Source organism: Agelaius tricolor, unplaced genomic scaffold (genome assembly GCF_023055355.1).
Source record: "Agelaius tricolor isolate 1412-34295 unplaced genomic scaffold, bAgeTri1.0.p SCAF_66, whole genome shotgun sequence".
NCBI classification, from domain to species: Eukaryota; Metazoa; Chordata; class Aves; order Passeriformes; family Icteridae; genus Agelaius; species Agelaius tricolor.
The window spans coordinates 100,214-121,152 of NW_027269326.1; the positions used below are offsets into that span (position 1 = coordinate 100,214).

Here is a 20,939-nt window from a genome sequence, read left to right on the forward strand (position 1 = left end):
CCAATGCCAATTTAAATTCCAATTCTAATCCAATTCCAATGCCAACTCCAATTCCAATTGCAATCCCAATGCCAATCCCAATTTAAATTTCTATTCTAATACCAATGCCAATGCCAATTAAAATTCCAATTCTAATCCCAATCCCAATTTAAATTCCAATTCTAATTCCAATTCCAATGCAATTCCAATCTCAACTCCAATTCCAACTGCAATTTCAATTCCAACTGCAATCCCAATGCCAATCCCAATTTAAATTTCTATTCCAATGCCAATCTCAATTTAAATTCCAATTCTAATCCCAATTCCAATCCCAATTCCAAACCCAATGCCAATTTCAATCCTAACTCCAATTCCAACTGCAATTTCAATTCCAATTGCAATCCCAATGCCAATCTCAATTTAAATTTCTATTCCAATGCCAATCTCAATTTAAATTCCAATTCTAATCCCAATACCAATTCCAATCTCATTTTAAATTCCAATTCCAATGCCAATTCCAAACCCAATCTCAATTTAAATTCCAATTCCAATGTTAATCCCAATTCTAATCCCAATTCCAATGCCAATCCCAATTCCAATTTAAAATTCTCCTTAAAGCAGGAGGAGGAGGGAAATGGGATGGAGAAGGAAGACTCATCCCAGATTTATCCTGGCCATTCCCACCTCCAGGAGCCTTTCCCCAGATTTATCCCAGGTCATTCCCAGCTCCTCAAGATTTTCCCCAGATTTATCCCAGGTCATTCCCAGCTCCTCAAGATTTTCCCCAGATTTATCCCAGGCCATTCCCAGCTCCTCAAGATTTTTCCCAAATTTATCCCAGGCCATTCCCAGCTCCTCAAGATTTTCCCCACATTTATCCCAGGTCATTCCCAGCTCCTCAAGATTTTCCCCAGCTTTATCCCAGGTCATTCCCAGCTCCAGGAGCCTTTTCCCAACACCTGCAGCTCCTTTTTCCAGCTGCTCCATGAAACCTTCCCCACCTCCAGAGCTCCTCCCCTGCTTTTCCCCATCCTGGGATTATCCAATCATTCCCTGTGGGAATTATGGACCAGGAGAAGCATTTCCCACCTGGGAAAGGGAAAAGTTTGGAATTCTCACCTCCTTCCTCCACTTGAGCTCGCAGAACACCCGCTCGAAGCACTCGTGCATGTAATTGAACTGTGGGGGAAAAATGGGAATCAGGGAAAATCCAGGGAAAAGCCAGGAGATCCAGGGGGGAGGGAGGAGATCCAGAGGGGAACTGGGAGCTCTGGGCAGAGGTTCTGGATCCAGCAGCTCCAGGGAGGAACCAGGAGCTCCAGGGAAAAGCCAGAGGCTCCAGCAGCTCCAGACTGGAGCCAGGAATTCCAGGGAAAAGCCAGGAGCTCCTGGTTCTTGTTTGGAACTTCTGGATCCAGCAGCTCCAGGGAGGAACCAGGAGGTACCAGAAGCTCCAGGGAAAAATCCAGGAGCTCCAGGGAAAAAAAAAAAAACCCAAAAACCAGGAGCTCCCAGAGGAATTTCAGAGCCAGGAGCTCCAGGTAGGAACCAAGAATTCCAAACAGGGGCCAGCAGCTCCTGAGGATCCAGCAGATCCAGAGGAGTTCCAGAGAGGAACCAGGTGGTCCCAGGATCAGCCTCTCCTTCCCCCCTTTTCCAGCTCTCCCTGTTCCTGAGGGGATTCCAGGTGAGGGTTTGAGGGAATTCTGGACTGGGACACTCACGATCCAGTTCTCAAGGGAATTCCGGGCAGGATTTAAAGGAATTTTGGGTGGGGTTTGAGGGAATTCCAGGTAGGAATTTAAAAGGAATTTTGGGTGGGGTTTGAGGGAATTCCAGGTGGGACTGGGACACTCACACATCCTATTCCTAAGGGAATTCCAGGCCAGGATTTGAGGCAATTCCAGGCAGGGTTTGAGGAAATTTGGGGCGGGATTTGAGGGAATTCTGGGCAGGGTTTGATGGAATTCTGGGGGGGGGGGGGGATTTGAGGGAATTCCGGGAGAGATTTGAGGGAATTCTGGGTGGGATTTGAGGAAATTCTGGGCCAGGATTTGAGGCAATTCCAGGCAGGGTTTGAGGGAATTTGGGGTGGGATTTGAGGGAATTCTGGGCAGGGTTTGAGGGAATTCTGGGTGGGATTTGAGGGCATTCTGGGAGAGATTTGAGGGAATTCTGGGTGGGGATTTGAGGAAATTCTAGGCCAGGATTTGAGGCAATTCCAGGCAGGGCTGGAGGGAATCTGGGGTGGTATTTGAGGGAATTCTAGGCCAGGATTTGAGGCAATTCCAGGCAGGGTTTGAGGGAATTTGGGGTGGGATTTCTGGGCAGGGTTTGAGGGAATTCTGGGTGGGATTTGAGGTAATTCTAGGCCAGGATTTGAGGCAATTCCAGGCAGGGTTGGAGGGAATCTGGGGTGGGATTTGAGGGAATCTGGGGTGGGATTTGAGGGCATTCCGGGAGAGATTTGAGGGAATTCTGGGTGGGGATTTGAGGGAATTGTGGGCCAGGATTTGAGGCAATTCCAGGCAGGGTTTGAGGGAATTTGGGGTGGGATTTGAGGGCATTCCAGGAGAGATTTGAGGGAATTCTAGGCCAGGATTTGAGGCAATTCCAGGCAGGGTTTGAGGGAATTTGGGGTAGGATTTCTGGGCAGGGTTTGAGGGGATTCTGGGTGGGATTTGAGGGAATTCTGGGCAGGGTTTGAGGGAATTCTGGGTGGGATTTGAGGGCATTCCAGGAGAGATTTGAGGGAATTCTAGGCCAGGATTTGAGGCAATTCCAGGCAGGGTTTGAGGGAATTTGGGGTGGGATTTCTGGGCAGGGTTTGAGGGAATTCTGGGTGGGATTTGAGGCAATTCCAGGCAGGATTGGAGGGAATCTGGGGTGGGATTTGAGGGAATCTGGGGTGGGATTTGAGGGCATTCCGGGAGAGATTTGAGGGAATTCTGGGTGGGGATTTGAGGGAATTGTGGGCCAGGATTTGAGGCAATTCCAGGCAGGGTTGGAGGGAATCTGGGGTGGCATTTGAGGGAATTCTGGGGTGGGATTTGAGGGAATTCTGGGGCAGGATTTGAGGGAATCTGGGGTGGGATTTGAGGTAATCTGGGGTGGGATTTGAGGGCATTCCAGGCAGGACTGGGACAGGGACACTCACGTAGGGGGTGAAGATCTTGACCCAGCGCGGTTTCTTCTCGGCGCGCGCGTACTCGAAGCAGAAGGCCATGCCCTCCTCGTCCGTGTCCCAGCGCTGCATCTCCTCCCACTCGAAGGCGATCACCTGGTTCTGCACAATTCCCAAACTGAGCCAGGATCCCGGGCAGGGGGAGCCCCCAGGAGCAGGGTGAGGAGGGAAAGGAGGGTTTGTCCCAGGTTTAGCACAGGGAGGATTCCCCGAGTTATCCTTGGTTCCCAAATCCCAGCAGGGAGCTCAGGGAGATGCCAGGGATTTGCAAACCCAAAGGTGTGAGGTCAGCGATGATCCCAGGGAACTGGGGTGATCCACAGGGATTTAGGAGCACAGTCCAGGTGCAAACCAAGGTGAGAGGTCAGGGATGATCCATAGGGATTTAGGAACACAGTCCAGGTGCAAACCAAGGTGAGAGGTCAGGGATGATCTCAGGGATATCAGGAGGATCCCCAGGGATTTGGAAACACAATCCAGGTGCAAACCAAGGTGAGAGGTCAGGGATGATCCCCAGGGATTTAGGAGCACAGTCCAGGTGCAAACCAAGGTGTGAAATCAGGGATGATCCCAGGAGTGCCAGGGATGATCCCAGCACAACCTCCAGGGATTTGGGAACACTGTCCAGGTGCAAATCCAAAGGTGTTGGGCTGGGGATGATCCCCAGGGATTTGGGGACAAGGGGCAGGTGCAAATCCAAGTTTTGAGGTCAGGGATGATCCCAGGGATTTGGGAACATGGTGATGGTGTAAAACCCAGGCTGTGAGCTCAGGGACAATCCCAGAGAGCTTGGGGACAATTCCAGGGATTCAGGAACACAGTGATGGTGTAAAACCCAGAGTGTGAGCTTGGGAACAACCCCAGGGATTTGGGTGATGGTGTAAAACCCAGGGTGTGAGCTCGGGGACAATCCCAGAGAGCTTGGGGACAATCCCAGGGATTCAGGAACACAGTGATGGTGCAAAACCCAGGCTGTGATCTTAGGGACAACCCCAGGGATTCAGGAACACTGTGGTGGTGAAAAAACCCAGGCTGTGAGCTCTGGGACAATCCAAGGACAAACCCCAAGGAATTGGATAACCCCAGGGATTTGGGAACACAGTGATGGTGTAAAACCCAGAGTGTGAGCTTGGGAACAACCCCAGGGATTTGGGAACACAGTCATAGTGTAAAACCTGGGCTGTGAGCTCGGGGACAATCCCAGGACAAACCCCAAGGAACTGGATAATCCCAGGGATTTGGGAACACAGTAATAGTGTAAAACCCAGGCTGTGAGCTCAGCGACAATCCCAGGGATTTGGGTGATGGTGTAAAACCCAGGCTGTGAGCTCGGGGACAACCCCATGGATTTGGGTGACAATCCCAGGGACTCAGGAGGGCACAGCTGCAGGGCTGTGGGGTCAGAGGTGGCCTGGGGACGGCAGGGATGCAGGGAGTACCTCGAGCTGGCCCTCCTCGGTGCAGGCGTGCAGTTTGAAGTGGCGGATGCTGATGGCGGAGATGACGTGGCCCTTGCGCCGCGAGTCGCACGAGCAGTGAGGGAAGGTGATCTCGTTGTAGCCCTCGCACGTCCGCAGCATGTTCAGGTACTGTGGGGACAGCCCGGTCACCAGGGAGGCACCGGGGTGACAGGGAATCACTGGGGTGACAGGGAATCACTGGGGTGACAGGGAATGCACCAGGACCCAAGGGAGTCACCAGGGTGACAGGGATTCACTGGGGTGCCAAGGAATCACTGGGGTGCCAGGGAATGCACCAGGACCCAAGGGAGTCATCAGGATCCCAGGGAGTCACCAGGGTGCCAGGGAATGCACTGGGGTGCCAGGGAATGCACTGGGGTGCCAGGGAATCACTGGGGTGCCAGGGAATGCACTGGGGTGCCAGGGAATCACTGGGGTGCCAGGGAATGCACTGGGGTGCCAGGGAATCACTGGGGTGCCAGGGAATGCATTGGGGTGACAGGGAATGCACTGGGATTGCAGGGAATCACTGGGGTGCCAGGGAATGCACTGGGGTGCCAGGGAATGCACTGGGGTGCCAGGGAGTCACTGGGGTACCAGGGAATCACTGGGGTGCCAGGGAATCACTGGGATGCCAGGGAATGCACTGGGGTGCCAGGGAATGCACTGGGGTGCCAGGGAATCACTGGGGTGCCAGGGAATCACCAGGGTGCCAGGGAATCACTGGGGTGCCAGGGAATGCACTGGGGTGCCAGGGAATCACCGGGGCGACAGGGAATCACTGGGGTGCCAGGGAATCACCGGGGTGCCAGGGAATCACTGGGGTGCCAGGGAATGCACTGGGGTGCCAGGGAATCACCGGGGTGCCAGGGAATCACTGGGGTGCCAGGGAATGCACTGGGGTGCCAGGGAATGCACTGGGGTGCCAGGGAATCACTGGGGTGCCAGGGAATGCACTGGGGTGCCAGGGAATCACTGGGGTGCCAGGGAGTCACCAGGATGCCAGGAAGTCACCAGGATCTCAGGGAATGCACCAGGACCCCAGGGAATGCACCAGGGATGTACCAGGACCCCAGGGAGTCACTGGGACCCCAGGGGTTCACCAGGGTCCTGGGGAATTCACCAGGATCCCAGCAAATGCACAGGGACCCCAGGGAATGCACCAGGATGCCAGGGAATGCACTGGGATGCCAGGGAATTCACCAGGATTCCAGGAAGTCACCAGGGAATGCACCAGGATCCACCAGGGGTTCACTGGGATTCCAGGAGTCACTGGGATCCCAGGGAATTCAATGGGATCCACCAGGGAATTCACTGGGATCCACCAGGGAATTCAATAGGATTCCAGGGGTTCACTGGGATTCTGGGATTCACCACAATCTCAAGGAATTCACTGGGATTCCAGGGGATTCACCAGGATTCCAGGGAATTCACTGGGATTTCAGGGAATTCATTGGGATTTCCAGGATTCACTGGGATACAGACACGGGCAGGGATTCCATGGGGACATTCCAGGGAGTCACCAGCATTCTGGGATTCACCAGGATCTCAAGGAATTCACTGGGATTCCAGGGGATTCACCAGGATTCCAGGGGTTCACTAGGATTCCCAGCATTCACTGGGATACAGACACGGGCAGGGATTCCATGGGGGACATTCCAGGGAATTCCCCAGCATTCCAGGGAATCCACTCACCATGACCATCTTCCTCTGCTCGCAGAGCTTCTGGAGCTGGTAGGATTTCTCCTCGGCTTTGATGTAGCCTTTCTTGACGTCATCAACGGCCTGGGAATGGGGAAAAAAACGGGAAAAATCTGGGATTTGGGATGGGAGGAGGAGGAGCCACCTCATGCTTCACCCTCAGGGACCTGTGGGACCTTGGGGTGCCTCCATCCCATAAAAACAACCAAAATCCCATCCAACCTTGGGATCAACCATGGAACCCAATGACCCCAGAAGGGGTTCTCCCCACCCAAAGGGGCATTCCAGAGGAATTCCTGCTGGGAATTCCTTGAGGGACCTTGGGGTGGCCCAAGGACTTTGAGGTGCCTCAATCCCATAAAAACAACCAAAACCCCATCCTGCCTTGGGATCAACCATGGAACCCAACCACCCCATGAGGAGTTCTCCCCACCCGAAGGGGCGTTCCAGAGGAATTCCTGCTGGGAATTCCCCACCTGCAGGACCTTGGAGTGGCCCAAGAACCTTGGGATGGTCCAAGAACCTTGGGATTCAATCCCATAAAAACAACCAAAACCCCATCCAACCTTGGGATCAACTATGGAACCCAAGGACCCCATAAGGAGTTTTCCCACCCAAAGGGGTGTTCCAGGGGAATTCCAGGTGGGAATTCCTTGAGGGACCTTGGGGTGGCCCAAGAACCTTGGGATTCAATCCCATAAAAACAGCCAAAACCCCATCCAACCTTGGGATCAACCATGGAACCCAACGACCCCATGAGTTTTCCCCACCTGAAGGGGCATTCCAAAGGAATTCCTGCTGGGAATTCCTTGAGGGACCTTGGGGTGGTCCAAGAACCTTGGGATTCAATCCCATAAAAACAGCCAAAACCCCATCCAACCTTGGGATCAGCCATGGAACCCAATGACCTCATGAGGAGTCCTCCCCACCCAAAGGGGCATTCCAAAGGAATTCCAGGTGGGAATTCCTTGAGGGACCTTGGGGTGGCCCAAGGACTTTGAGGTGCCTCAATCCCATAAAAACAACCAAAACCCCATCCCACATGGGATCAACTATGGAACCCAAGGACCCCATAAGGAGTTTTCCCACCCAAAGGGGTGTTCCAGGGGAATTCCTGCTGGGAATTCCTTGAGGGACCTTGGGGTGGCCCAAGAGCCTTGGGATTCAATCCCATAAAAACAACCAAAATTCCATCCTACCTTGGGATTAACTATGGAATCCAATGACCCCATGAGGGGTTTTCCCCACCTGAAGGGGCATTCCAGAGGAATTCCAGGTGGGAATTCCTTGAGGGACCTTGGGGTGGCCCAAGAACCTTGGGATTCAATCCCATAAAAACAACCAAAACCCCATCCCACATGGGATCAACTATGGAACCCAAGGACCCCATAAGGAGTTTTCCCACCCAAAGGGGCGTTCCAGAGGAATTCCTGCTGGGAATTCCGTACCTGGTGGAAGAAGTAGGCGACGGCCAGGTCGTTGTCGTTGAGCAGCGCCTCCTCCTCGGTGGTGAAGAGCCACTTGCGCAGGGTCAGGCACGTCCCCGGCACGGCCGAGGTGTAGTTCTGCACGTAGAGCTTGTGGGGGAACTCGTTGGGAGCCAACTTCCGCACTGGGAACGGCCCGGGAGAGCCCGGAGAGGCCGTGGAATGTCGGGGTCAGGGCGTGGGGAGGACAGGGGGTCCAGGAGAGCCAAAAAAAGAAAAAAAAATCGGCGTTAAAATGGGGTTTTCCCACAGGGAACCGTCAAAACTGACCCCAAATCCTTCCAGAATGGTGCCAAGTTCTTCAGAATTGCCCTAAATCCTTCCAGAATGACCCTAAATCCTTCCAGAGTGATCTCAAATCCTCTAGAATGACCCCAAATCCTTACAGAATGGTCCCAAATCCTTACAGAATGACACCAAATCCTTCCAGAATGATTTCCAAATCCTTCCAGAATGACCCCAAATCCTTACAGAATGGTCCCAAATCCTTACAGAATGACACCAAATCCTTCCAGAATGATTTCCAAATCCTTCCAGAATGACCCCAAATCCTTCCAGAATGACCCCAAATCCTTCCAGAATGACCTCAAATCATTCCAGAATGACCCCAAATCCTTCCAGAATGACCACTAATCCTTCCAGAATGACACCAAATCCTTCCAGAATGATTTCCAAATCCTTCCAGAATGACCCCAAATCCTTCCAGAATGGTCCCAAATCCTTCCAGAATGACCACAAATCCTTCCAGAATGGTCCCGAATCCTTCCAGAATGACCACAAATCCTTCCAGAATGACACCAAATCCTTCCAGAATGATTCCCAAATCCTTCCAGAATGGTCCCAAATCCTTCCAGAATGACACCAAATCCTTCCAGAATGATTCCCAAATCCTTCCAGAATGACCCTAAATCCTTCCAGAATGACCCCAAATCCTTCCAGAGTTACCTACTGGAAGTGGCACCTGGGGGATGGGATTTGGTGGGATTGGCCTCAGTCTCAGGGGGCTTTTCCAGCCAGGATTCCCCATCCCTGGGAGTGCCCAATTCCCCCTTGGATCAACCTGGGACAGTGGGAGGTCCCAAGATCCCGAGGATCTTTAAGGATCTTTTCCATCCCAAACCATTCCAGGATTCCCTGTCCTGCTTTAACGGGATTTTAGGGATAAACCCTTCCCTATCCCAGGTTATTCCATGGATTGGATTCCCCATCCCTGGAAAATCATCCAAAACCAGCTTGGAGCAGCCTGGGATGGCGGGAGCCCCACAAATTCCACAATCCCACCCTAGGGACCTGCAGATCCCTCCATTCCCTTTTTATCCAGCTTTTTTTTTCTTTCTTTTTTTTTTTTCCCACCCCTAAATCCCAGGGAATTCCAGGCTCACCGAAGGAGTGGTTGATGACCTCGAAGAGGGCGAAGTAGTTGGCGGTGACGCTGTCCATGCCCACCTTGGCAGCCACCGCCTGGAAAACGCCGGGAAAACGGGATCAGCGCCAGCCGGGCGTTCCCGGGAATTCCCTGACCACGGAAAACCCCGTTGGAACTCTGCCAGCACAACCAGGCCAGCTCCTCACTCCCGTTTTTCCTGGGGATGTTGAGGTTGTGGGGTCCCCACAATTCCAGCCTGGATTCCCCAGGGAAAAAGGAGTTGGAAGTTCCCGTCTGGGGTCATTCCACGGCCAAAACTCAGCGTGGAATTCCATGGGCTGTGTGTGCTGAGCACACCCCAAAATCCTGTTTATCCACGGGATTCTGGAATTCCCACTCTTTCCCAGCAGAATTTTCATCTCCTTTTTCCAAAGTGGTATTTAATTCCCCATAATCTTTGGATCCAGTGGATCCCAGTCCTCAAAAAATGGGGGGAAATCCAGGTGTGTAAAGAGGAAATTCCAGGTGTGAAAAGAGGAAATTCCAGGTGGGAAAAAGGAAAATCCAGGGGAGGGTGGGGAAATTGAGTTGAGGGGATGGAGATTCCAGGTGGGAAAGGGAGTTCCAGGTGAAAAAGGAAAATCCAGGTGGAAGGGAAGAAAATCCGGGTGGGGAAGGAAAACTGAGTGATGGGAAGGAAATTCCAGGTGGGGAAAACAAGGAAAATCCAGGTAGGGGTGGGGAAATGGAGTTGAGGGGATGGAAATTCCCAGTGGGAAGGGCAATTCCAGGTGGGAATGGGCTCACCTGGTACACCTGGTCCGTGGTGCTGTTCTTCTTCACCCTCACTGTCACCGTGGTGACGTCCGGGAGCGCCACCCGCAGCTCCACGTCGGAGACGCCGTTGTAATTCTGGGAAAAAGGAAAGGGAAAATGCCCCCCAAAAAAATCAGGAAATTCCCGGTTTTCCAGTTATTTGTGATCCCTAAAAATCCCACAGTGGGGATTCGGTGTGGGAGGAGGGGATGGGGTTGGATTCTTCTCCCAAGGGAATGGTCAGGGAGATCAAGGTGGGATGTTTGGGAAAATTCCTCCATGGAATTCCTTCATCCCTTCGTGGTCAGTGCTGCTGAGGGCACTGTGGAATTGCCATCTTGGGAATTGTCCCAAACTGGGGCTTTGGGACCAATTCACCCCCTGGAATTCCTGCTCTTTCCTGGCATGTTCCCTGGATCCCAAAGGAGTGCGGGGTTTGGAGGAATTCTGGGAGCTTGGGGTGCCTCAATCCCCAAAACCCATGGATGTGCCACCTGGGGACAGGGATCAGGCAAGGCCTCGGGGACAGTGGGACCTGAGGAGCTCTGAGGGCTTTTCCAGCTTTGGACATTCCATGGAAGCCTTAGGATTTTTTTTTTCCCATGGAATTATGTTGGACCAAGCCCCAATCCCATAAAAATCAGGCAGAATTGTCCCCAAAACACTTGGGGACAGGGATCAGGGATGGCCTTGGGGGACAGTAGGACCTGAGGAGCTCTGAGGGCTTCTCCATGATTCCATGGAAAGCTGTTTCCCCATGGAATTCTGTTGGACCAAGCCTCAATCGCACCAAAAATGGTTGGAATTGTCCCAAAACCCCATGGATGTGACACTTGGGGACAGGGATCAGGGGTGGCCTTGGGGACAGTTGGATATGAGCAGCTCCGAAGGCTTTTCCATGATTCCATGGAAGATTTTTTTCCCTACGGAATTCAGTTGGACCAAGCCTCAATCCCACGAAGAACGGTTGGAATTGTCCCAAAACCCCATGGATGTGACACCTGGGGGACAGGGATCAGGGGTGGCCTTGGGGACAGTTGGACAGGAGGGGTTCTCCCACCTTGACGATTCCATGGAAGGGTTTTTTCCATGGAATTCCGCGGGATGACGTCACCCACCTCGTCCGACTCCGACAGGAATTCCTGCATGATGTCGCTCTCGCCGATGACCCGGATGGAGCACACTGTGGGACACAAGGAATGTCACACAGAATGTCACCAGGACCTGGGAATGTCCCCTCCAGGGCCAGCCCAGCAACCCTTTCCCATCATCCCAACTCATCCTGAAGGGAATTCCTGCACCTGAGGCACCTCCTGTCCCCTGGGTCACCGTTAACCCCATGTTCTCCATGTCCTGGTGTCCCTCATGGATCCAGACCCTCTCCAAGGTGATTGAGTGTCCCCAGGGTCACCTCCTGTCCCCAGGGTCACCATTAATCCCATGTTCTCCAGGTCCTGGTGTCCCTCATGGATCCAGATCCTCTCCAAGGTGACTGAGAGTCCCCTGGGTCACCTCCTGTCCCCTGGGTCACCTCCTGTCCCCAGGTGTCACTGTTAATCCCATGTTCTCCAGGTCCTGGTGTCCCTCATGGATCCAGAACCTCCCCAAGGTTATTGAGTGTCCCCACGGTCACCTCCTGTCCCCTGGGTTACCATTAACCCCATGTTCTCCATGTCCTGGTGTCCCTCATGGATCCAGACCCTCTCCAAGATGGAGCAGCCCAAGGAGCACCACCTGGGTCATCTCTGGTCACTTGGATCACCTCTGTCACCTCCTGTCCCCACAGTGTCACTGTTAACCTCATGTTCTTCAGGTCCTGGTGTCCCTCATGGATCCAGACTTTCTCCAAGGTGGATCAGGCCAACACCTGCAGTGCCCTGACTGTCACCTGTGTCACCTCCTGTCCCTTAGGTCACCTCCAGTGTCATTGTTAACTCCATGTTCTCCATGTCCTGGTGTCCCTCATGGATCCAGACCCTCTCCAAGAAGCTTCACCCCAAAATCCCACCCAACCTCCCCAAACCTCCCAGAGCAAACCCACAAATGGGCCAGGAACACCCCCTGGGAATGCTGGTGAGGGGTTTTGGGATGAGGGGTTTTAGGGTGAGGCGTTCTGAGAGGGATTTTGGGATGAGGAAGGATTTTGGGATGACGGATTGAGGTGAGGAGGGGTTTTGGGACGAGGAGAGATTTTGGGGTGAAGGGTTTAGGTTGAGGGATCTGAGTGAGGGATTTTGAGAGGGATTTTGGGATGAGGATGGATTTTGGGACGAGGATGGATTTTGGGGTGAGGAGGGATTTTGGGGTGAGGAGGGATTTTGGGGCACGGGATTGGTCTAAAGATGGATTTAGGGACGAGGAAGGATTTTGGGGTGTGGGAATGGGCTGAGGATGGATTTAGGGACGAGGAGGGATTTTGGGGTGTGGGAATGGGATGAGGATGGATTTAGGGTCGAGGAGAGATTTCGGGGTGTGGGACTGGGCTGAGGATGGATTTAGGGATGAGAAGGGATTTTGGGGTGTGGGATTGGGCTGAGGAGGGATTTTGGGGTACAGGATTGGACTGAGGATGGATTTAGGGACGAGGAGGGATTTTGAGTTGAGGGATTTTGGGTTGAGGATGGATTAAAGGACAAGGAGGGGTTTTGGGGTGAGGAGGGATTCTGGGGTGAGGGATTGGCCTGAGGAGAGATTTAGGGGAAGTATTTTGGGGTGCGGGATTGGGGTGAGGAAGGATTTGGGGCCGAGAAGGGATTTTGAGATGAGGGACTTTGGTCTGAGGACGGATTTAAGGGCGAGGAGGGATTTTGGGGTGCGAGATTGGACTGAGGAGGGATTTAGGGACGAGGAAGGATTTTGGGGTGTGGGATTGGGATGAGGAGGGATTTTGAGCTGAGGGCTTTTGGGCTGAGGACGGATTTAGGGTCGAGGAGGGATTTTGGGGTGCGGGATTGGTCTGAGGATGAATTTAGGGTCAAGGAGGCATTCTGGGAGCAGCTCACCCTTCTCCAGGTACTCCTCCAGGCCCCTCCTGCGGGCGTCCAGCTGCTGCTCGGACAGGGAGAACGGCCACTTGCCGGGCAGGCGCGGGAAGGTGAAGTTGGCGAATTCCCGCTTCAGGTTCTGGTGCAGGATGGCGAATTCCCGGTAGCGCTTGGAGCACAGCTGCCTCCCGGCCATGTAAACGTTGTACACCTGGGGAGAGAGCCCCCAGAATTCCCAAATGTTCCCCAGTGTTCCCCACAGCCCGGCCGTGCCCTCCTGGAGTGAGGGGTTTGGGGAAAGAGGAGGGGAATGTGCTGAGCCTGGAGATGGGGGGGTGTCCCCGCTGATCCCGGCATTCCAGAGCCTCAGGAATCCCAAATCTTGGGATTCAGGGTCATGGATATAACATTCCTATATCCTATATCATAACATCCCTGTATCATAACATCCCTATATCCTATATCCTAACATTCCTATATCCTATATCATAACATCCCTATATCCTATATCATAACATCCCTATATCCTAACATTCCTATATCCTATATCATAACATCCCTATATCAAAACATCCCTATATCCTAACATTCCTATATCCTATATCATAACATCCCTGTATCATAACATCCCTATATCCTATATCCTAACATTCCTATATCCTATATCATAACATCCCTATATCCTATATCAAAACATCCCTATATCCTAACATTCCTATATCCTATATCATAACATCCCTATATCCTTATCAAAACATCTCTATATCCTAACATTCCTATATCCTATATCCTAACATCCCTATATCCTATATCATAACATCCCTACATTCCAACATTCCCATATTTCAACAATCCCACATTTCAACCCCGCTACTTAGTGTCAACAACCCCCCTAACCCCAGAAACGAACAAAACCCCAAACCCACAGATTTCCCCCCCCACCATTCCCAGGGGGACAAAAGCCTCACCACGAACTTCTCCCCGCTCTGCTCCACGTGTTTGTAGGTGGGGATGGAGATGGGCACCGCCTGCTTCTCGCTGTAGTCGTAGAAGGGCGGCCCCAGCGGCTCCTCGGGCGGTTCCAGGCTCTCGGCCTCGTGCGGCGGCACCGACAGCACCGTCAGCACCAGCTCCTTCTCACCAGCACGGATCAGATCCACCACCTGCTTGTGCGTGGCTCCTTCCACGTTCACCCCGTTCCTACAGGGGAAAATATCCCAAATTCCCATGGAGCAGATCCACCACCTGCTTGTGCGTGGCTCCCTCCACGTTCACCCCGTTCCTACAGGGGAAAATATCCCAAATTCCCATGGAGCAGATCCACCACCTGCTTGTGCGTGGCTCCTTCCACGTTCACCCTGTTCCTACACAGAAAAATATCCCAAATTCTTATTGAGTTCCCATGGAGCAGATCCATCATCTGCCTGTGCGTGGCTCCTTCTACGTTCACCCCGTTCCTACAGGGGAAAATATCCCAAATTCCCACTGAGTTCCCATGGAGCAGATCCACCACCTGCTTGTGTGTGGCCCCTTCCAAATTCACCCCGTTCCTAAAGGGAAAAATATCCCAAATTCCCATTGAGTTCCCATGGAGCAGATCCACCCCCTGCTTGTGCGTGGCTCCCTCCAAATTCACCCCACTCCTAAAGGGGAAAATATCCCAAATTCCCTCGGATCAGATCCACCCCCTGCTTGTGCGTGGCTCCCTCCACGTTCACCCCGTTCCTAAAGGGAACAAATCCCAAATTCCCATGGAAGTGCTGAAGACATTCCCAAGCCAACCCCAAAGAACATTTTTGACATTCCCAAGAACCTCATGGAAAGGATCTGGCTTTGCCCAGAAAATCTGGATCTCACCTTGGCCAACCAGCCCAGGAAAACTCATCCCAGTCAATCCCAAACCTCCCGGAATCCCATCAAAGTGCTTTAGACTCAAGACATTCCCAAGCCACCTCTAGAACGTTCCTGACATTCTCAAGAGCTCCATGGTCTGGATCTGGCTCTGCCCAGAAAACATGGATCCAACCTGCCCTGGAAAATTCATCCCAAGTAATCCCAAACTTTCTGGAGACAATGGAAAGTTCCACAGAAATACAGAAAATATTCCCAAGCCACCTCCTGACATTCCCAAGAACCTCATGGAAAAGATTTGGCTTTGCTCAGAAAATCTGGATCATTTTCCACCAGGATTTCCACCTTGGCCAACCAGCCCAGGAAAACTCATCCCAGTCAATCCCAAACCTCCTGGAATCCCATGAAAGTGCTTTAGACCCAAGACATTCCCAAGCTGCTTTGGAGACAAGGGATCCTTCTAGAAAAGTTGCTCAGAATTTCTCATCGTGGCGATGGCGCCGCAATCCCAATTCCCACCAAGGAATTTCTCCACCAAAAAGCCTGGAATTGCCCTCATTCTGTGCTGCTGGCTGGTCCCAGGATCCAGAGTGGGATTTGGCCTTCAATTCCCAGCTCCCCAAGGGAAGGGAACAGCTCTGACCAGTCCCATCCATTCATTTTTATGGAATTTTTCCTTACAAGAAATCACCCTGGAAAGTTTGGATCTCCGCTTACAAATCCAGGTGAGAGATCCAGGTTGCAAAAATTCCAACTCTTGCAGGAGCTGGAAAAGTTTCCTCCAGCTCCAACACTACCCAAGGCTGTCCAAACCTGTTGGAGCTCCTGTATCATTCCAGGGAAAAGGGACAATGGAGCAACCTTTGGATGTTTTCTCCCTGAGCCGACAGCAAATTCTGGGAAAAGGGCGTGGACAGGACCCAGAATTCCCAAAAAGAAATCATTCCATTCCCAAAAATGCTGGCTCCCCATCAGTCCCAGAGGGTCTTCCCAAGCTTGGATGCCTCCCTGCTCGTGTCTCCAAGGAGGAGTCAGAACTTTGGGATGAAGTCACCACGGCAACGGAGGCTGGAATCCAGGCATATTAAATCCAGGTGAGATCCAGGAGCCTCTTCCCAAGATAAAAGGAACACTGGGATGTTTTGCTCCTCAAGCTTCTGGCTCTGCTTGGAGCTGGAAAATGGATCCAGGTGTTGCTCTGATCCTTCAGGGAATCCAGGGAATGCGAGAGGAGCAGGGAAAGGACATCAAGATCCAAGAGATGACACCAGATCCAAGGGATCCTTCCTGCTGGGAAGGCGGATCTGCCTCTTTTCCACAGGATGGGAAATTGAGGAGAGCCACTCCCAGCAGCATTCCAGGAGCAACTTCCTCTGATAAATCCCTTTTTTTTTTTGGGAATGTGGAAGGGGTTCCACCCAGAGCAGGAGGTTCTGGCATTTCCCACTACAGGATGGAGAAGCCTCCTTCCCCTTCATTCCATGGGAAGGTTACAGTGGGGAAAGCTTGGGATTCAACGGGTGGAAGCTGGAGTTTGGATTTCTCATGGAATTCCTCTCCCATCCCTTTTCCAAGGAGCTGGCAAGAAGCTCCTCAGCCCAGTGTGATATTCCCTGGATATAATGGAGGCAGTGTGGAAAACACCTCACCCACCAGCTGGGCCGGGATCTGGAATTCTTCTATTGGGAAAAACGGAGCTGCTGGCAAAAGCTGGGACATCCTGGGATCTGGGAATCTTCCACTGGGAAGAGCAGAGCTGCTGGCAAAGTGTGAGGATGAAGCAGAATTCCCATCACGCCAACGTGGATGAGCAAGGGCTCCATGACACGGAAAACATTCCGGGGTTCCTGTTCTGACAGGGATTGAGTCATTTTCCACCAGGATTTGGGAAAATTCCCTGACCTGGGGTCTGTCAGGGGAATTCACTGTGAGGAACTGGGCAAGGAGCATCCTGGAGATGGAGATCACTGGGAATGGATGGGGTGCATGAAGGGTCCAAGAAATTCCAGAGGGGACAAGGGAAGAAATGGGAAAGAAAAGAATGGGAAGAGGAATCAGCTGCTGATCAGAGGGATTTTACCTTCCCCTTCCAATCAATTCCCTAAATTTTCCAAGGTTAAAGACCCCTCAGGGCTTCTGGACAAGGAAATTCCCACTGCCTGTTCCCGGGGCGAATTCCCAGCAGCGCCTTTGGCGAGCAGAACACCGGGAATGCGCCGAGCCAGCAGCTCCCACTGCAGTACAGAGACCATTCCAGACCTTTCCAAGGCAGAGCTGCCTTCTCCCATCCCATAAAATGGAAACTGAGCCCATGGAGAGAGGGACAGTCCAACCTCCTGAGGGAAAAGCCTCATGAATGTTGGGAAGACGCCGATTCCGGAGGTTATTCCATCAAAACCTGACATTTTCCCAGTGCTGCACCTGTTCCAGAGGTTTCCCTGCAGCAGGAATGAGTCTGGTGGGATGCAGGATGCCCCAGCCCTGCCCATCCCACCTAAATCCATCCATTTTCCCACTCAGTGTTAGGGATAAATCCCTTTTTCCTCCATTCTGTCCTTCCTCAAACAGCTCCAGAGCTTCTCTTCCCGGTGGATTGGTGATGATCGACATTCCGGGCGTTAATCAAGTGTTCAATTAGCTCCCATTGTCTGTCCCTGCAGATTCCAGAGCATTCCAGAGCATTCCAGAGCATTCCAGAGCCTGGGAAGGCACAGGGAGGAGCTGGAGGGAGGGATGGAAAAAGGACCTGGAGCATCCATTGGTGTTGGATAAGGATGGGGAAGAGTGGGCTTTTCATGGGAAACACACTTGGATGGGTGATCTCCAGGGTTTTCCAGGCTAGGGATGAGCTGTGCAGTGCCAGAGCCACAGGTGAGCACCCAAATCCCAAATATCCCCCACAAATCCCAGCAGGAATCCCTCAGGAGCAGAACAACCTCCTCGCTCCGGCTCTTCCTCGCCAAAAATTCCCCTCCTCGGGGCCGGTCTGCTGGGAATTCCAGGAGGTGGGGAGGAAAATCCTGCACGGAATCAACACCCTGAACATCCCAAATCCAGCCAGGCAGCTCCTCCCAGAGCTCCAGGGCCTGGATTTTGGGGAGTTCCCTCTGGAGGAACCGGGATGGCCGGGAGAGCGGATTTCCCGCCCCGATCCCGCTGCTCCCGCGAAAGGAAGGGAAATCAGAGCTATTTTGGGACTCCTGGGTTATTGTTTCCTCCTCCAGGAATTCCAGGAGTTGGGATTTTCACAGAGCTGAGGAAAATGAGGGGGGGGTTTTAATGCTGCCAGAGCAGGGGATGGGACTCGGGAATTTTTGGGTGGTTTCTGCAGGAAAAGATGGGAATGCTGGGATATGGGAACTGGGTAATCTTGGAATGTTGAAAAACAGGGATATTGGAGTATGGGAACATTGAGTTATGGGAATATTGGTATATTGGAATATAGGGAAATAGGAATACAGCAGTGTTGGAATACTGGGATATTGAAATAGTGAAATATTGGAATATTGAAACATAGGAATATTGAAATATTGGAAGGCAGGATTGCTAAAAAATTCCTGAAATGCAGGAATATTAAAATATTGGAATGTTGAAATATTGGAAGACAGAAATACTAAAAAACTGAAATATAGGAATAACAAAATACTGAAATATTGGTACACAGGAATATTGAAATAGAGGAATATTGAAATATTGGCACACAGGAATACTGAAATATAGGAATATTGAAATATTAGGATGCAAGGCTATTGGAAAATTGGAATACTGGAATATTGAAATATTGGGATACATAAATACTGGAATATTGAATATGGGGATACATAAATACTGGAATAGGGCAAGAGCCAACCTGGCAGCCCTACAGGACACAGGGACAAATTAAAGCCACCTCTCCCAGGAAATAAATGGATAAACCAAGAGGAAATTCCCAATCCTTCCAGCTCCCATAGGGATACCAGGACTGGGAGGCCACAAGCAAACCCTGCTCATTAACCATCATTAATCCTAGGGCTTAATTATTTCACACATCACGCCCCAGTCCTCACTTGGGACCAGCCACTGAACCCCAAAATTCCAGCACCTCTCTCTCATGCCAAACCCAGTGTTTTAAATGTTCCCCAAAACGCTCAGAAAATGAGGGAAAATTTCATCCCAGTGCCCACAAAACCCTCCCCCCTCAGCCTGGGAATGCTGCTCCCCCAGTTGGCACATCCAGGTGCAGAATTCCTCCTGCTCCCAGAGCTTCTCCTGCACAGAAGAATCAAAGAATCGGGAATTTGGGTCAGCTGGGACAGAGCCAAATCCCAGCTGGGATTTCTGCGGGATTCGCCGGCCACGGGCAGAGGTCCTGACAGCTCCTCACACCCCTTGGACTTCCAGAGCTGGCAGCAAAACATTCCTGCAGCTCAGAAATCCCTGGAATTAATCAGTAATTGGACTTAACCGACCCGGAGCGAAGTGCGACGGTGGGAGGATCCGGAGGGATCCCTGAAAACCAAGCCCCACGCTGGGGTTTGAGGGATTTCAGCCACAAAGTTTAAGGACTTTTTATTTTTTGGGGGATGGGGAAAGGAAGATGAGTTTCCACACAGCAGGAATATTCCCATGGGAAGGTGTTTTCTGGGGCAAAGTTACAAATTTGGGTGTGAAAAAGCAGCAGCTGGAGAACACGAGAGCCAGGAATGGGAAGGAAGTGGCTGCAGGTTGGAATTCAGGGGGTTTGTCCCTAAAAATGCTCCTCTGCCCTCCCTAGGATGGTCCTCACACTGAGATCCAAGGGGTTTATCCCTAAAAATGCCCCTCTGCCCTTCCTAGGAGTCTCCACGTTGAAATCAAAAGGGTTTATCCCTAAATATCCCTACCTCCCCAGGAGGGTCCCCATGTTCCCCCTTGAGAGGCTCCTCTAAGACCCCTCCCAAAACCGCCAGCGAGGGTTGGGGGGCTCAGCCCCCACCTCAGAACCCCCCAAATTCCCCTCAAGGGCCGAGGGCTCATGACACCCTCACCAAGGGACCCTCAGCCCCCTCAAGACGCCCCTTTTGGACCCCCTAAACCTCACCAAGGGATCCTCTGCCCCCTTGGTGCCTCCTCAGGACCCCCAGATCCCCCACGAAGGGCTGGGAGTCTCAACCCCTTCTCACAACATCCCCACCAAGGGACCCTCAGCCCTTTCAGGACCCCCCCCAAATTCCCACCAAGGGCTAGGGGTCTCAAGCCCTTCTCACGACATCCCCACCAAGGGACCCTCAGCCCCTTCAGGGCCTCCTCAGGACCCCCAGACCCACCAAGGGCTGGGGGTCTCTTCCTCAGAACACCCTCACCCCCCCTCACGACCCCCCAAATCCTCACCAAGGGTCGGGGGCTCCCCCTCCTCCCCAGTCACACCCTCACCAGGGGACCCTCAGAGCCCCCAAAACCCCTCAAACCTCACCAAAGGGCGCTCAGCCCCCTTAGGATTCCCCCCAAACCCCCGGGGGTCTCAGTCCCTCCTCATCACACGATCCTCAGCCCCCTCACGAGCCCCCAAATCCCCCCTAGAGCCGGGGGTCTCAATCCCCCTCATGACACCCTCACCCGAGGCCCCGCAGAGCCCCTCCGCACCCCAACACCGCACCAAGGGCTCGGTGTCCCCTCAGCCCGGGCCCCCCAGAGCCCCCTGATGGCCCCCAGAGCCCCCTCATCGCCCCCAGAGCCCCCTCATGGCCCCTCAGGACCCCCATTCCCGTTCCCCCGGGACTGCCCGTGGGTGTGGGGCGCGTTCCCGGGCCCGGCTGCCGGGGGGCTGTGGGTGGGCGGCCCCCCCGTACTCACACCTCCAGGATGCGGTCCCCCTTGCGCACCCCGGCGCGGTCGGCGGCCCCTCCGCCCAGCACGGCGCTGACGTGCTGCAGCGGCGCGTACAGCTCGCCGTTGATGCTGCGCAGCTGCCCGCCTTCGCTCACTTGCCCGCGGACGTTAAAGCCGTAACCCGACTCGGACTTGACGATGCGAACGACGCGGGGCCCGCCCGGGGGTCCCTCCCCGGCCCCGTTCCGCGCCCCCGGCCGCGCTTCGCCCTCCTCGTCCGCCATCTTGGCGTCCGCGCACGGCGCGCGTCACGAGACCGGGCCC

The 20,939-nt window shown here is 53.0% G+C and overlaps 1 protein-coding gene across 2 annotated transcripts in view; it reads right to left on the reverse strand.

Annotated features, from left to right (window-relative positions):
• SNX27 (sorting nexin 27) overlaps positions 1-20,937 on the reverse strand; it is a 23,294-nt gene extending 2,357 nt beyond the window's left edge. Inside the window, exons 1-12 of one of the 2 annotated variants that reach the window (XM_071456953.1) lie at positions 20,640-20,937; positions 14,223-14,259; positions 13,946-14,140; positions 12,996-13,188; positions 11,112-11,176; positions 9,985-10,089; positions 9,194-9,272; positions 7,773-7,936; positions 6,319-6,408; positions 4,603-4,752; positions 3,137-3,265; positions 1,099-1,158 (exon numbers count right to left, since the gene is read on the reverse strand). In XM_071456953.1, coding sequence (XP_071313054.1) covers positions 1,099-1,158; positions 3,137-3,265; positions 4,603-4,752; positions 6,319-6,408; positions 7,773-7,936; positions 9,194-9,272; positions 9,985-10,089; positions 11,112-11,176; positions 12,996-13,188; positions 13,946-14,140; positions 14,223-14,259; positions 20,640-20,899 — 1,527 coding nt within the window. In that variant the 5' untranslated portion in view covers positions 20,900-20,937. Of the gene's footprint in view, positions 1-1,098; positions 1,159-3,136; positions 3,266-4,602; positions 4,753-6,318; positions 6,409-7,772; positions 7,937-9,193; positions 9,273-9,984; positions 10,090-11,111; positions 11,177-12,995; positions 13,189-13,945; positions 14,178-14,222; positions 14,260-20,639 lie in introns of both variants that reach the window. The other variant, XM_071456954.1, reaches the window with a different exon arrangement.
• Between the last annotated feature and the right edge of the window lie 2 nt (positions 20,938-20,939).